The 14,066-nt window shown below is 43.6% G+C and overlaps 1 protein-coding gene across 3 annotated transcripts in view; it reads left to right on the top strand.

Moving 5' to 3' along the window:
* The first annotated feature begins 7,005 nt into the window (after nt 1-7,005).
* Nucleotides 7,006-14,066, top strand: part of DIP2B (disco interacting protein 2 homolog B) — a 224,634-nt gene continuing 217,573 nt past the window's right edge. For all 3 annotated transcript variants that reach the window (XM_070454439.1, XM_020908151.2, XM_070454438.1), the window contains exon 1: nt 7,006-7,192. In XM_070454439.1, coding sequence (XP_070310540.1) covers nt 7,093-7,192 — 100 coding nt within the window. In that variant the 5' untranslated portion in view covers nt 7,006-7,092. The remainder of the gene's footprint in view (nt 7,193-14,066) is intronic.

Below are 14,066 nucleotides of genomic sequence, written 5' to 3'. Positions count from 1 at the left end.
TTATACATAGTAGTGTATATACATGGCTATCCCAATCTCCCAATTCATCCCCTCTTGGTATTCCATGTGTTTGTTCTCTACCTCTGTGCCCCTATTTCAGCTTTGCAAATTAAGATCAACTATACCACTTTTCTAGATCCCACATAGGTATTGACATATATTTGTTTTTCCGTTTCTGATTTACTTCACTCTGTGTGACAGTCTCTGTTCCATCCACATTTCTGCAAATGACACAATTTTATTCCTCTTTCTGGCTGAGTAATATTCCATTGTTTATACTTACAATGTCTTCCTTATCCATTCCAATGCTGATGGACATTTATGTTGCTTCCATGTCCTGGCTATTGTAAATAGTGCTGCAATGAACATTGGCATTTATGTATCTTTTTGAATTATGGTTTTCTCTGGATATATGGCCAGGAGTGGGATTGGTGCTTCCCTGTAGTTTCTTTTTAAATTAATGTTCTACATAACTCTGTATAGGTTGTTATTTGCTTTACTTCCTACAGATGTAACCCTCCAAAGAGAAGTTTTGTTTGCTTGTTTTTACCATTGTTATACGTTCATTCCATACTGGCATGAAATAGAAATAGTAAATGGACTGATCTCACCTCTGACCATATTATAATCTTTTTATCTCTAAGTCTATAGCTATGGTTGAAGCAGCTACGATCATAATGGGAATTGGATCATGCAAATTGAACATTATCATTTAAAGGGTTCAACTAGTTTATTCTATTTTTCTACTGCCTGCCAGCATTTCACTTATGCTCATAGTGAGAAAAGATACCTTTCCTTTTAAAGTGCACCTCAACCTCTGCTGGTGATATGTCACAGCACATTCAGGAGGAGATCCTTCTTTCTAATACTTTCCTGAGCCATGCCAAATTGAAGAGAGCCTATTGTAGCTTCCTTCTGTTTCTCCCGTGGTTTCAGATGAACTTAACTTAAAAATCTCCAACTAATCGTAAGATGTTGGTTTATCTCACAAAAGCTTTTTGCTTTATGGAATGTCTTCCAGTTTTCTTACATAGTTTCAATTATAAGTAAGTTTTCTGTAACCTTGATTTTCCTAATACTCAGTTTAGGGTCACAAGTGAGAGCCTGTTAACATGAATGCAAACAATTTTGTCACCTCTGCCTACCGGTGAGAGATTCTCTGACAACATCCTTCTCCTGTTCTTCATTCAGCTCAAGCACCTTTTGGGTATTCCTAGGAGGTAGATCACAAGTCATTCTAGGCTGCTGCTTCCTGCCACCACCTTCAGGACTCTGTGACTGTCCCTGTATTCCAAGCTTTTGTTTGCCAATCTTGCTACTTCCACTGTTCTCTGAGGGTAAAATTATCCAAGAGCCCCAGCAGGGTTCTCAGGATTCTCCTCATAGTCTCCCTTATCAAGGAGGAATATCTTTCCCAGAATTCCACCTCCACACTTTCTCTTCCTCAACGGCATTCCCTTCAGGTACCCTGGTGGGAATGGGGTGCTGTGCTAAAGCCTGGGTGGCAAGTAAGGCTGAGTACCTGGCATTTTTAGCCTCTATGGTGGTGGGTGGGCTCTCTGCATAAAGTAGAAAAGAGAGGAAATGGGCTTTGGGAATACAGTTCACGGCCTCTGCCATGGCCCACTCAACTGCAACAAACTTTTATTCCATTATAAACAATTAAAAATGTGTAGAATTCATTTACAGGGCTTCCGAAATGGTGATAGTGGCAAAGAATCTTTGTCTGCCAATGTAGAAGACGCAAGAGACATGGGTTCACTCCCTGGGTTGGGAAGATCCCCTGGAGTAGGAAACGGCTACCCACTCCAGTATTCTTGCTTGGAGAATTCCATGAACTGGAGACTACAGTCCAGGATGTTGCAAAGAGTCAGACACAACTGAGCACACACACATACACACACACAGAACTCATTTACATGAAATCTCATCTATCCCTCAAGGAAGACAACCCCAAGATTATGCAGCTCTGTCCTCCAGCTCCCAGCTCCTCTGGGACTATGCAGTTTTCTCTGTCAGATCTGAAATGATTCCTCGTGGACCAGAAACCTGGAGTTTCAAGGCAAGTTAACTGTCTCCAACATATCCAATATACTAGTGTTTCTCAAAGTGCAGTTTACGCCAGCAACAGCAGTGTCACCACAGAATTTGTTGGATCTGAAAATTACTGACTGGGCCACATCCCAAAGCTATGAAATCAGAAAATCTGGGTTATATCTGTGAAATTGCTGATACAATGTAATTTTAAAGGTTTGGGGGCCTCAAACTATAGGGAAAGCTGTCTTCTCTTTTGTGTTATTACTTTCCTAAGCAAAAAAAGGAAAGAAAAAAAGGATAGTGGTTCCTGAGAAATAAGTGCTAACTTTAGAACTCTGTATATTAAGCAACTTGTTCTTTCTCAGTAGCAGTACAATAAAATGGTTAGAAACTCGGGGTTTGATTTTTGAGTGCCTGGATTTCAATCTTACCGCTGCCACACATAAGCTGTGGGACCTTAGGCAAGTTAAAATCTCCATGCCTCATTTTCATCACGAGCAAAATTAGAAACTAACAGTATAGTCCCTTAAAGGGATTGTGTGAAAATTGATTTAATGTATTTAGCATTTAGAATTGTACTGGCCCTTTGTTTAAAAGTGACAGCAAAAAAAAAAAAAAAAAAAAGTGACAGCAATATGTAATATTTAAGTAAATATAATATTTACCTTATATCCCCTATTGGTAAGTCTGTTGATGTTAAGAAAGAAACAAGTTCTTTTTAAAAAAATCTCCTCCAGCATCTAGCAGGCTGAAACAAATGCTAGATATTAAAAAAATGACAATGTGAGACATAGAGTGCATGTACAAAAAAATGAATTTAAGTTGTAAATGCAATTAATTTAAATAAAAAGACCTCTTGGTGCAAAAAAAAAAAAAGAGAGAGAAAGAAACTCTGGGTTGGATCTACCACTTTGTGTTTACTACACCTTCCCTGTGACTCTGATGCATACTGATGTTTGAGAATCACTGCAGAAGACAAAGCCAGAAAAGTAAGTGTAAGTACAATAACACTTCCATTCAGGAAAGGAAACATGGGACTTCCCTGGTGGTCCAGTGGTTGAGAGTCCGCCTTCCAATGCAGGGGACATGGGTTCTATCACTGTTCGGGGAACTAAAATCCCACAGGCCAAGGGCAACTAAGCCCACAGGCTACAACTAGAGAGGCCTGTGTGCACCTACCACCAGGATACAGCACAGCCAAAATAAATAAGTCAAATTTTAAAGACATGAATATAGAAAATATACATGTAGGAATCATGCTCTTTCCTTTCAAAACAAAAAAGGATGAGAAAATATGCAGTAGACACTGCTCCTGAGCATATACCACACCCCATTTTTCTTAGTTTTGCTGTGTAACAAGACTTAATGACACACAATGGCAATGATCTGTGGTTCATGTGCTTTGGCCATGTGGGCTGGGCTCAGCAGGGCTTACCTGTGGTCCTATGATCAACTGGCAGGCTATGGCCTCATGTACACCTTGCAGTTGGCTGGGTTTTGCCAGGAGTGATGAGGGTAGCTGGGCCATATCTCTCCTCATCTAGTAGTCCAGCTCCCACTGAATCATAAGACGGTGGTCTCAGAGTTTCCAAAAGCAGAAAGAAAGAGGATAAGCAACAAGCACTTTCCAAATCTCTGCGTCATGTTCGCTATTGTCTCATCAGTCAAAGCAGCCATATGGTCAAGCCCTAAGTGTCAGAGGGGGGTCTACACAAGGGTCATGAATACTTGCAATGGGGGGTGCACACTTTTGCAGTTATTTCTGCAAACAATTCACCATACTGCCTGACAGGATTAGTGAGGGTGCCCTACCTTGGCAGGTGAAGTAAGTTTGTTAGTCTGGCAGCCTCTGGTTTGGATCTCCAGGATAACATAGTTATTCACTCGTCCTTCACTGGCATACTATGCCATGCTACTAGGTATGGACTTCAAGTATATGTCTTTCTTGGGGGCTGCATGGTTTGTTGCTGTGTCCCTATTGGTGGGAGTTGCAAGTTAGAGATTAAGTGTTAAACAGCTAGAAGCAGTTACAGCCAGATTTGGAGTGTCTTTGGCAATACATCAGCTGCAAAATCTTAGTGGGCTTCTGGACTATTCAATCCAGTGAATTCCACGGGCCAATAAAGCAGGCAAAGATTGTGTCTAGACCTGTGCTGTCCAATGCAGTAGTCACTAGCCAGAATTAGTCATTGAACACTTGAAATGTAGCTAATCTTGAGATGTGCTATTTCTTCTTACTTCTTGATATAACTACTAGAATATTAACATTACATCTCTGGTCACATTGTATTTCTGTTGGTCAGCAGTTAATCTACCTTGAAGCCTGAGACTTTTGGCCTCGTATTAATCATTCTTTCCAGTAAATAACACATTCTCTTTTAGCTTAAACATGTGTTCCTTGAAACAATTTAAAAAATATATATTTATTTATTGGGCTGTTTTGGGTCTTAGCTGCAGCATGTGGGATCCAGTTCTCTGACCAGGGATCGAACCTGGGCCCCCTGCATTAGGAGCAGGGGAGTCTTAGCCACTGGACCACCAGGAAAGTCCCTCTTGAGACAATTTGAAAGTGGTTCTCTGGAGAGGAAGAATTCCAAGAGACCAAGGATAAGATGCCTGTCTTTCTAGGACCTAACTTCAGAAGTCACATAGCGCCATTTGTATCATACTCTACTGGTCAAAGCAATCAGAAACCCAGCCAGATGCAGGGAAGGGAACATGGACCTCAATTTTTATTTTTGGTTGCACTGGGTCTTCACTACTGCACAAGGGCTTTCTCTCATTGTGGCGGCAGGGGCTAGTTTCTAGTTGCAGCATGGGACTTACTGGGGTGGTTTCTCTTTTCGTGGAGGACGGGCTCTAGGCAGGTGGGCTTAGGTGCATTAGTTGCCTCTCAGCACATGGTATTTTCCCAGACCAGGGATTGAACTCGTCCTCTGCATTGGGAGGTAGATTTTTTTTTTTCTTTTTCTTTTTTGTATTTATTCTTTTTTTTTAAAAAAAATAATTATTAAAGATTATACCTGTACAATATTGAGAAGTATAGAACAAAATACAATTATTGGAGGACAACAGCTCTATAATATTGTGTTGGCCTCCTACACATCAACACAAATCAGCCACACTTATACATATGTCTCCTCCCTCCTGAACACCGCATCCCATCTCCCTCCCCATCCCATCCCTCTAAGTTGTCACAGAACACTGGGTTGGGCTCCCTGTTTTACACAGGAAATTCTCACTTGCTATCTATTTTACATACAGTAATGTATATGTTTCCATGCTATTCTCTCAATTTGTCTTACTCTTTCCTTCCCCCACTGTGTCCACAAGTCTGTTTTCTATGTCTGGCGGATTCTTAGCCACTGGACCACCAGGGAAGCCCTGGACCTCACTTTTTTGGTGGGAGGAATGTCAACAAATTTGCCACCTTAGGAAAAAAAAAAAGCTGCCGCAGTCCTCATTGTAAACCAGAGGACAGACATACTTACATTCCCACAGATTCTTCTTACATTGTTGCAGTTAAAAGGAAATTTCAAACTCTACTACCCAATCCGGCATGATGTTACACTCCTTTTTTCAAGCTGAAATTCTTTTCTCAGCCTAAAAAAAAAATTTTCCCCCCTTCCAGCCCATGAACTACTAAAGAATAGATGCTGAGGCCTTAACTCTCAAAGTACCAATTTTGGATCAGCATGGGAGGGGAAGAAAAACACTGGAATTCTATCAAACTGTATGGGGAGATTTGGCATTTACATAAAAGATACAATACTCTTTAAGAATGGCAATTTAAGGCAACTGTCCCAGTAGTCTGTGGTAAAAATACACACAGGTCTGGACTTCCCTGGTGGTACAGTGAACTCAAATCCGCCTGCCAATGTAGGGAGCATGGGCTCAAGCCCTGGTCTGGGAAGATTTTTACATTCCATGGGCAACTAAAGCCCATGGGCCACAACTACTGAGGCCCACCTACTGCAACTACTGAAGCCCAAGTGCCTAGAGCCTGCGCTCCACAACAAGAGAAGCCACTTCAAAGAGAAGCCTGTGCAAGGCAATGAAGAGTAGCCCCATCTCATCCAGCTAGATAAAGCCAGCACACAGCAAGAAAGAGCAACCAAAAATTTAAAAAGAAATACATAAGTAGTAAAAAATACATACAGGTCTGGATCTTTAAGTTGAATTAAAATACTAATACTTTAGGAACATCTATTAATGATACATCAAGGATGATAAAAAGATAAAGACGAAGTTCTCCTTCTGGGAAGAGGTCAGAAGTCTAGGCGGGAGGACGCAGATTCTCCTCCTTCTGTCTTAAATGCTAGAACTGAAATAGAAACAGCTTGCCAGGCTCTACTGTCCATGGGATTCTCCAGGCAAGAATATTGGAGTGGGTTGCCATGCCCTCCTCCAGGGGATCTTCTGGACCCAGGGATTGGAACCTGAGTCTCTTACCTGTCTTCTTTTGGCAGGCGGGTTCTTTACCAATTAGCGCCACCTGGGAAGCCCCTTAGAAACAAAGAGCTCCTGGTAAATGTGACCCATTCACCACAGGAAGCCCCAGTGAAAAGAACTGCCTGAGTTCAAGTCATTATGAATGGGTGGTGTCAAATAGTCCGGGAAACGAAGCAAGGGACAAAAGCATACACTATTAAGTGCAGTGAACTGGAAAAAGCAAGGCCTGGGGCCCCTGAAAACTCCTTCCTCGCGAGTTCATAAAAGGTAAACGTCCGGGTTCACAGCAACCCAGTGAGCCCATTTCGCTCGAGAGAAATCGTGGCAGCGAGCTTGGACTCGTAGTTTCAGGAATTTCCCAGTAGAGGGCGCCATCAGCCCGGGAGTCCGTAGCTTGACTCGCCTGCGGAGGCGGTGCGTCCTGGGTCCGGGGGCGGGGCCGCCGGGCTCACGTGACCCTTGCTCATGGCGGCAGCGGCAGCGGCGGCGCTGGCGGCGCTCGGCGGCCGGAGCCGGATCCTGTAGCCGGGGTGTGGGCCGCGTCAGTCCGTCCCTCCTTCGGCCCCTTCGTTTGTCTTCCGGAGTGTGGCTGGTAGAGCCGGGATGGCGGAGCGAGGCCTGGAGCCCTCGCCGGCTGCGGTGGCGGCGTTGCCGCCCGAAGTGCGGGCGCAGCTGGCGGAGCTGGAGCTGGAGCTCTCGGAGGGTAGGAGCCGGGCAAGGGAGCCGGGCGCCCGGGCGCCGCTGCGGATCGCGGCGAGGGGAGACCAGGTCCCCACCGCGCGCCCTGGTGGCCGTGCGGGCAGAGGGGAGGAGCGTGCCGGAAATCTGGCCTGGGCTTCACGTGAAGGGTCGCTCTCCTCCTCTCCTACCCCGGAAAGTGGCTTTCCCTGTGATTCATTGTGTTCTCTGGGAGGGAGGGAGCCGGGGCTGGGGGGAGAGGTCTTCCTCAGGCTCGGGCTGCTTCTGCGCTCCCTGCCCCCCGAAACCCCAGACAAAGCTGTGTCCTCCCGCTTCAGGCTTCTGCCCGGGCGCCGGGGCACGGTGGGGCGGGGTGGGGGTGAGGCCGCCCGCGGGGTGGCTGACAGCTTGCTCCTGTACTCTCTTCCAGGGGAGGGCCCCAAGCCTGTTTCAGCTCCCCTTCCCCCCTTCAGAAAAAGAGAGAGACACAGGGGAAATCCGCCAGCATTTCTTCTTCCTTGTTTAACAATGCGAGATGCCTCCCCAGTGACAGGAGTGAGATAGAAGCGGGGTGGGCCGTTGAGGGTCCTTAGGAGGCCAGAAGCAGTGGTATTAACCCAGAGAGAGGCACACGGGGCGGCTTTTAGACCACCTTTGTCAAAAGGGTCCCCCCGCCCCTCGGTGCCTGTATTGGGGCTAAATTTTCCGCATCTGATCACCTTTTGGAAACGTAGAAGAGGAAAGGAGAGAGGTGGCTACCGGTTACATGCAGATCCTGGCCGGCACGGTCTTTCTTTTGACAATGGATTGTTACAAGGACGCTTGGATTGGTTTTGAGAATTAAAAGAATGGAATAAATCGAGCCACTATTATTCGAGAAGTCCCTGGACAACAATGAGAGAAACGTTGCTCTGTTGTGGGCATGTGATCAGGCTTCTTGTGCAGTTGTGATCAGTTCTCCATAAAGTTCCTGTTTTTGTCACAGGCTGCCTCTGAGACAAAAGCAGCATTTTCTCCAAGCTGGATGTCAGTACTGTGGTGGTGCCCCCAGAGTTGCATATTCTTCTTGAATTCTTTGCCAAAGGCCCTCTCTCTCCACTAGCATTTTTCAAGTGGATTAAAAATTGCTGATTGGAAAAGAAGAATGTGACAAGTTCCCAGGAGAGTTTTTTTTTTCCCTCCCAGGAGAGTTTTGACTTTTTGTTTACTTATCAGGGCATTCTCTCTACACACCCCTCCCCCCATCCTTTACAGTAAAAAACCAGAAGTAGATTTGAGTGTTATAAAGTCACTTGGGCATGGAGGGAAATAATTATTTTTAATAACCCTGTTAGGGTTTCCTAATGTATAGGGAGGCGCCCTTTTCATTTGCACTCAATTAGCAACATATTATTTTTCAGTTAATCAGTTGGGAAGTTACTCTTTGGCCAGTCCCCAGTATCAGTTGTGGTGAATGAGTCTGTTTCTGTGAAATGTTCAGGGCATTGCTGTCTTGATTCTACCTCTTAAAATACCTCATTCTTCTAGACTAAAGCATTGTCATTCAATCCATGATGACTTTCATTCAAATTGGACTTTTAAAGCAAGTTAGAGTAACACATCAGCTATCTTTGATTAGCTAGAAGGAGAGAAGTTTGGCTGGATGTTTGCGTCAGAGAGATTAAAAATAGGAGTTAATTGCTTTTACATGGAGAGGGAAATCCTGGAAGCTCCTTATTCTTGGTATATCTGCTTTCAGCTGATTACTGTTTACTTCTCTGGTTGTTTCTAGAGATGATTCCAAGGAACTGTTTCTAGGACTCATACTGGCTAGCTCACCTTTCTCTCCTTGAAGAAGGTGTGAAACTCCTACAGACTGTAAGGCTAAGGCTTCAGCATTTTTCAGGACAAGTGCATGGTTTGTTTCCTGTTGCAGGATTGTTTTGGTTTGGCATGTGGCTGAGATTTGAAATGGTTTCTTAAAGATTTATACTACATTATCCGGTATTTCATCTCTTTTAGTGATGGAAAACTGGAAAAAATACAGTTGGAAAACCTCAGGCCTGCAGTGTCAGCATCTTGACCATCTGTTTGTCTCTCTTGCTTAAAGTACAGAGAATGGTTGACTGGAGAAGTAGGTAGACATTTTTAGGAATTCAAGTGAAGTTGAAACCACCACCCCCAAATCTATAGCACAGTGTTTTTTGTGATGTCTGTTAGCATATTTTGAAGGGACCTTTGTTTGTTTTACATTTTCTCTACAGTTACTGCTCTGGCAAAAGCACTTTTTTCTTTCGGAAAAAAGAGAGCTACTTTTAACTATGTGTTTAGTGTGGTTGGCTTTGGTGCTCTCATTCCTCAATTTTATTCATTTTTCTCGGTTCAGGCTGTAGTGGGTCCTAATTATAGCGGTTGCCTGAACTGTATGCCGTTAGAGAATTTTCTTTGTGCTCACTTGTGTTTTCAGCTGCAGGCCTGGGTCTCGGATGAGCCAGCTCTGCGCCGGCACGCAGGTCGTGCCTCCCTGGGCCGTCTGCCGCAGAGCGCGTTGCGGAGCAGGTGCTGTGGCTGCTGCTGCCTTCAGGCAGGTCACTGGGCTTGGTGCTTCAAGCTGCCTGCTTTCGCAGCAGAAAGAATAGGCCAGCGCTGTCCGGAGAATCACTGCAAATTGAACTGACACCTAGTCACAAGCTTTTCTGTAGACTAATTGAATAGGTAGAAGGTTTCCATAAGTATTCTCATAACTGAAATTTTTTCATGACCTACATGTACTGTTATATTTTTTATATATTTGGCAATGAGCTCTGTTGTCTGAACTTAAATCATATGTTTTAGCCAAATGTATGCACATAAAATAACACTAATGATGGGAATTTGTTTAAATTTGTCTGATAATATGTTGTATTTGTGTTATGATTTGATATGTCATTTGAGCCTCACTTTTTTTTTTTTAATTTAACAGAAGGGAAAACCAAGACTCGGAAAGGTTAAGTGTTTTGTCAGTGAGTATTAGCTGCTCACTAATTAGTGCCAATAGCTTAAGCTGCCATATTATTATGGCATCTGCTATCATTGTATGACTTAAATATCTGAATAGTTATTGCGCAAGCTATTAAGTCTAATTTTTACTCTAAGCAAATGCTACAAAACAGTTGTATGTCGGGACTTCCCTGGTGGTCCAGTAGCTAGAACTCCAGGCTTCCCGTGCAGGGACCCAGGATCGATCTGAGAGCAGGGAACTAGATCCTATGTACTACAGCTAAGACCTCGTGCAGCCAAATAAATATTAAAAAAATAATAACAATAACTTCTATTTAAAAAAAAAAGTTGTATGCCATAATTCTGAAGAGTCTTATTGTCTTTCTGAAATCTCTTTTAAAATCTATCATTCACTTATTTGATTGGCAGACATTTATTTTCTGCTTACTGTGTGCTCAGGACACAGAGGGTAGCAGGGTACTGTGTTAGCTTTCAAAGAGCTCTGAGTCCGAAAGGGAAATTACTTAAAAATGCCAACAAAACAGTTCATGAGACCAAAGGGTACATAAGAGTTTGTCCAGAGACTGCCTTCTAAGAAAAGAGGAAACTGCTTTATCGCTGTGAAAAAGAAACAGAACAGAACCAGAAGTACAGAACTGGACGCCGGTAGAGAGGGCTGTGATTAGTCCTGAGCGTGAAGGAAGGCTGGCTGTGGTATCTCCAGGAGGGGTGGGGGTGTGAGCCTTTCTGCCTGAGAACAGTCCCAGGGTGACAACTGGAAAGGTATTTAAGATAAAATAACACTTACAGGAAGGGATCCTCCCTTTGCTTGTTTGAACACTTCTCTCAGCACACACAACAAACCCAGACGCATCCTCCCTTTCTCCTGTCTATTTCATCGCATAACTCAGGGTCCTCAAAGCGGGGTACAGGTCGGCCTTGAAGGTGGAGGGTTAAGAGACGGCTGCTTCCTAAGAGTTGAAGTGCACCCCCTATAGGAGTTGGGCAGAGGACTTGAAGAGGAAAGGGGAGAGATGCTGAATTGAGATTGTGCTGCAGTATCCAAGTTGGGACTTTAGAATTAAGCTACCAGAGAACTGGTGAATCCTTGCTTTACTTATCATGAAAGTGTGGCCACTCCTCCTCAAGTATGTAGCATAGTCATGAATTCATAAGAAACACCTTCATCAGAAAGTGACATCTAAGCAGTTGTCTCTTCTAGTGTTAGAAGTACTGAGGAAGGCAGGTTTGTGGGTTTTTGAATAACCCAAACCGGGCATTAGCCAAGTGGTTATTCTCAGGAACTTGTGTATCTTTTTTTTTTTTTTTTTGGTGGGCTGTACTCAGCTTACGTTGGAACGCTTCTTTAGGAATTGCTCGTCAGAGCCTGTGTGTGTGTCAGAGCTCTGCAAGCCCTGATGGTGGCAGTTTTTAATTCTTTGAGGGTAGAGTTTCATTTTGTAGGTCACTCGGTGTCAAGTAGAGAAAAGCTGGTGGATGTTCTCTTGGAGTCCAAACTAGCTGTGAATGAAAAAAATTAGAGTGATTGTAAATAGGTTTTATTTGTGACTGTCAAAAAACTAGAATGGTGGTAAACTGGTTTTGAGGGGAGTTCCAGAAAGTAGTGACGAAGTCATTGGAAGGATGATTCACTTTACTGTAAAGGATGGCGCTTGTTTAGATATTCTGGTTCTATGTACTGACATTTTGAAAAATTTGTCTTGTTGTTTGACAGTCCCATAACATTGAGGGGAATTTTTGAACAGGAGAAATCTCTTAATCCTTCCCTCTTAGCCCAGTGCTTGATGGCAGCTTTCTTTCCTGGCCTATGTGCGGATTAACGCCTCAGGGTTGAAAGTTCAGATGATTGGCTAAAAAGGGCCTTCACATGTGTTTGTATCATAATGATTACAGTCCTTCATGGTTTTCAAGATTAATCAGGAATGCTCTTTGAAACCCTCCTTCCTGCTCCTCTGCACCATTTCTCACAGTTCTTTAAGAATTAGTTGAAGTTCTGCCTTTTTTCTAAACCTGCCCCTGACCACTGTGAACTGTCTTGCTCCAAACCTTACATCATTTACATTTTTGCCAGTCATAGGTTTTTTAAATTATATAAGTTGTTTTTCATTTCACCTCAGTGTAAACTCTTGCAGAGGTCATTCTTTAAGTCCTTTAAACAACTGCTGACCAATTTCTTTCTTATGAGTGCAGTAAATTTTTGCTCACCTCATTTAGATGTGAATTGAAACATAAAGTCTCTGTCTTGGGGATTTGATCTTGGCACGAGGCAGGGTTGTATGATCATTTTAGGAGTGTGGGCTTCGGCATCTGGTGGGCTGGCATCCAAGTCCTGGCTGTCACTCAGCTCTCTGACCTTGGACGGACTGCCTGGCCTCCCTTGTTTTAGTTTCTTACATTCTTAAAAATAGGAATGGCAACTTAACCTGATTAGAGTTGTAAGGTGGTTTAAAAAGAGATCCTGGGAAAATAGCTGAGCGTGGTGTGTGCATGCAGTTAGTGCTTCGTATGTGTAATCTTTATTGTTTCTGATAGTGAAGAGATGCGTAAGTGACTTGGCTGTTTTTAATATCTTCTGTTACTTAGCAGAATACAGTTATGTTTGAAGTGATGAATGGAATCAATTTGTGTAATTCTTTTCTGTAAGTAAGACTTGACTCCTCCATCAGTTGCTCCTGTCGGCACCCTCTACCCTTGTTCAACACGTGTTGGGTCACGGCAAGCAGTTGACTAGAGCAGAAAAGAGTGGCTGGTTTGTTTCACGCAGGCATCTGGCATGTGTGCATTTCCAAGCCTGTAGGTTCCGGCAAATGGCTCTGACATTTAAGCATGCTTTCTTAGATTCAGGCGTCTCCAAGCTGTGAAAAGGCACATGTGGATACTCAGCCTTCACTTGCGTTTTGACTCTTCTTATTCCTCCATTTGTCCTTCGTGAACAAATCGTTTGAATTCCTCCTTCAAAACTTTCCTTGCATCCACTTTTCCTTTGAGTTGCGTTTATCTCCAGCCTTGCTCAGTCCTTTGTCTTTAGACCTAAGAGTCAGCTCTAGATTGATCTTTTTTTTTAATCTTTTAAAAACACTACTTTGATCTGAAACCATTGGTAAATCCAAGGCTGTGTAACTCATTGTCTTTAAATTCTGAGATTTGTGAGAGCAGGGATGGTCTTCTGTATCCTTTATGCCTAGAGTCTAACTGAGTGCTTTTATGCACATCAAATAGTCCATCTTTCTTGGTAACTCAGTATGTCCTAGATGTTTAAGTAAAAGTTTTTCATGTTTTTGTGTGTGTGTTTTTTAAATATTTATTTGTCTGCACTGGGTCTTAATTGTGGCATACAGGTTCTTTGGTTGTGGCATGCAAACTCTTAGTTGAGTTTGATCTAGTTCCCTGACCAGGGGTCGAACCCAGGCCTCCTGCTTTGACAGTATGGAGTCTTAGCCACTGGACCGCCAGGGAAGTTCCTCATTTACTTGTGTTTATAGTGAAGAAGTCACCTTCCCTTGTGGATGCTCTTCTGTGAACAGAATATCTTCTGAAAGGCTGTTTCTTTGGAATTCTATAGCATCACAGCTGACAGGATCTTTGGATACTTGGGTTGGCTTTAGTGGACCTGGAAATGCTGAAGTCGTATGTAGAATTTTGGGTGTGCTTCTATGCCTTTTTAGGGAGCAGAGCCTCCAGGTTCCATCAGTTTCTTACAGAGGACTGTGAAGCAAAGTTAAGAACCAAATCTGTGGACTTCCCTGGAGGTCCAGTGGTTAAGAATCTGCCTGTTAACTCAGGGCACATGGGTTTGATCTCTCGTCTGGGAAACTAAGATCCCACGTGCCGTGGGGCAGCTAAATCCATGTGAGTAGGGCCCGTGCTCCGCAACGAGAAGCCATGACAGTGAGACCTCTGCACTGCAATGAGAGAGTAGC

This window comes from Odocoileus virginianus, chromosome 24, assembly GCF_023699985.2.
Source record: "Odocoileus virginianus isolate 20LAN1187 ecotype Illinois chromosome 24, Ovbor_1.2, whole genome shotgun sequence".
Classification (NCBI taxonomy): Eukaryota; Metazoa; Chordata; class Mammalia; order Artiodactyla; family Cervidae; genus Odocoileus; species Odocoileus virginianus.
The sequence above is the reverse complement of the archived record's forward strand: the minus strand, read 5'-3'. Positions and strand labels throughout refer to the sequence as shown.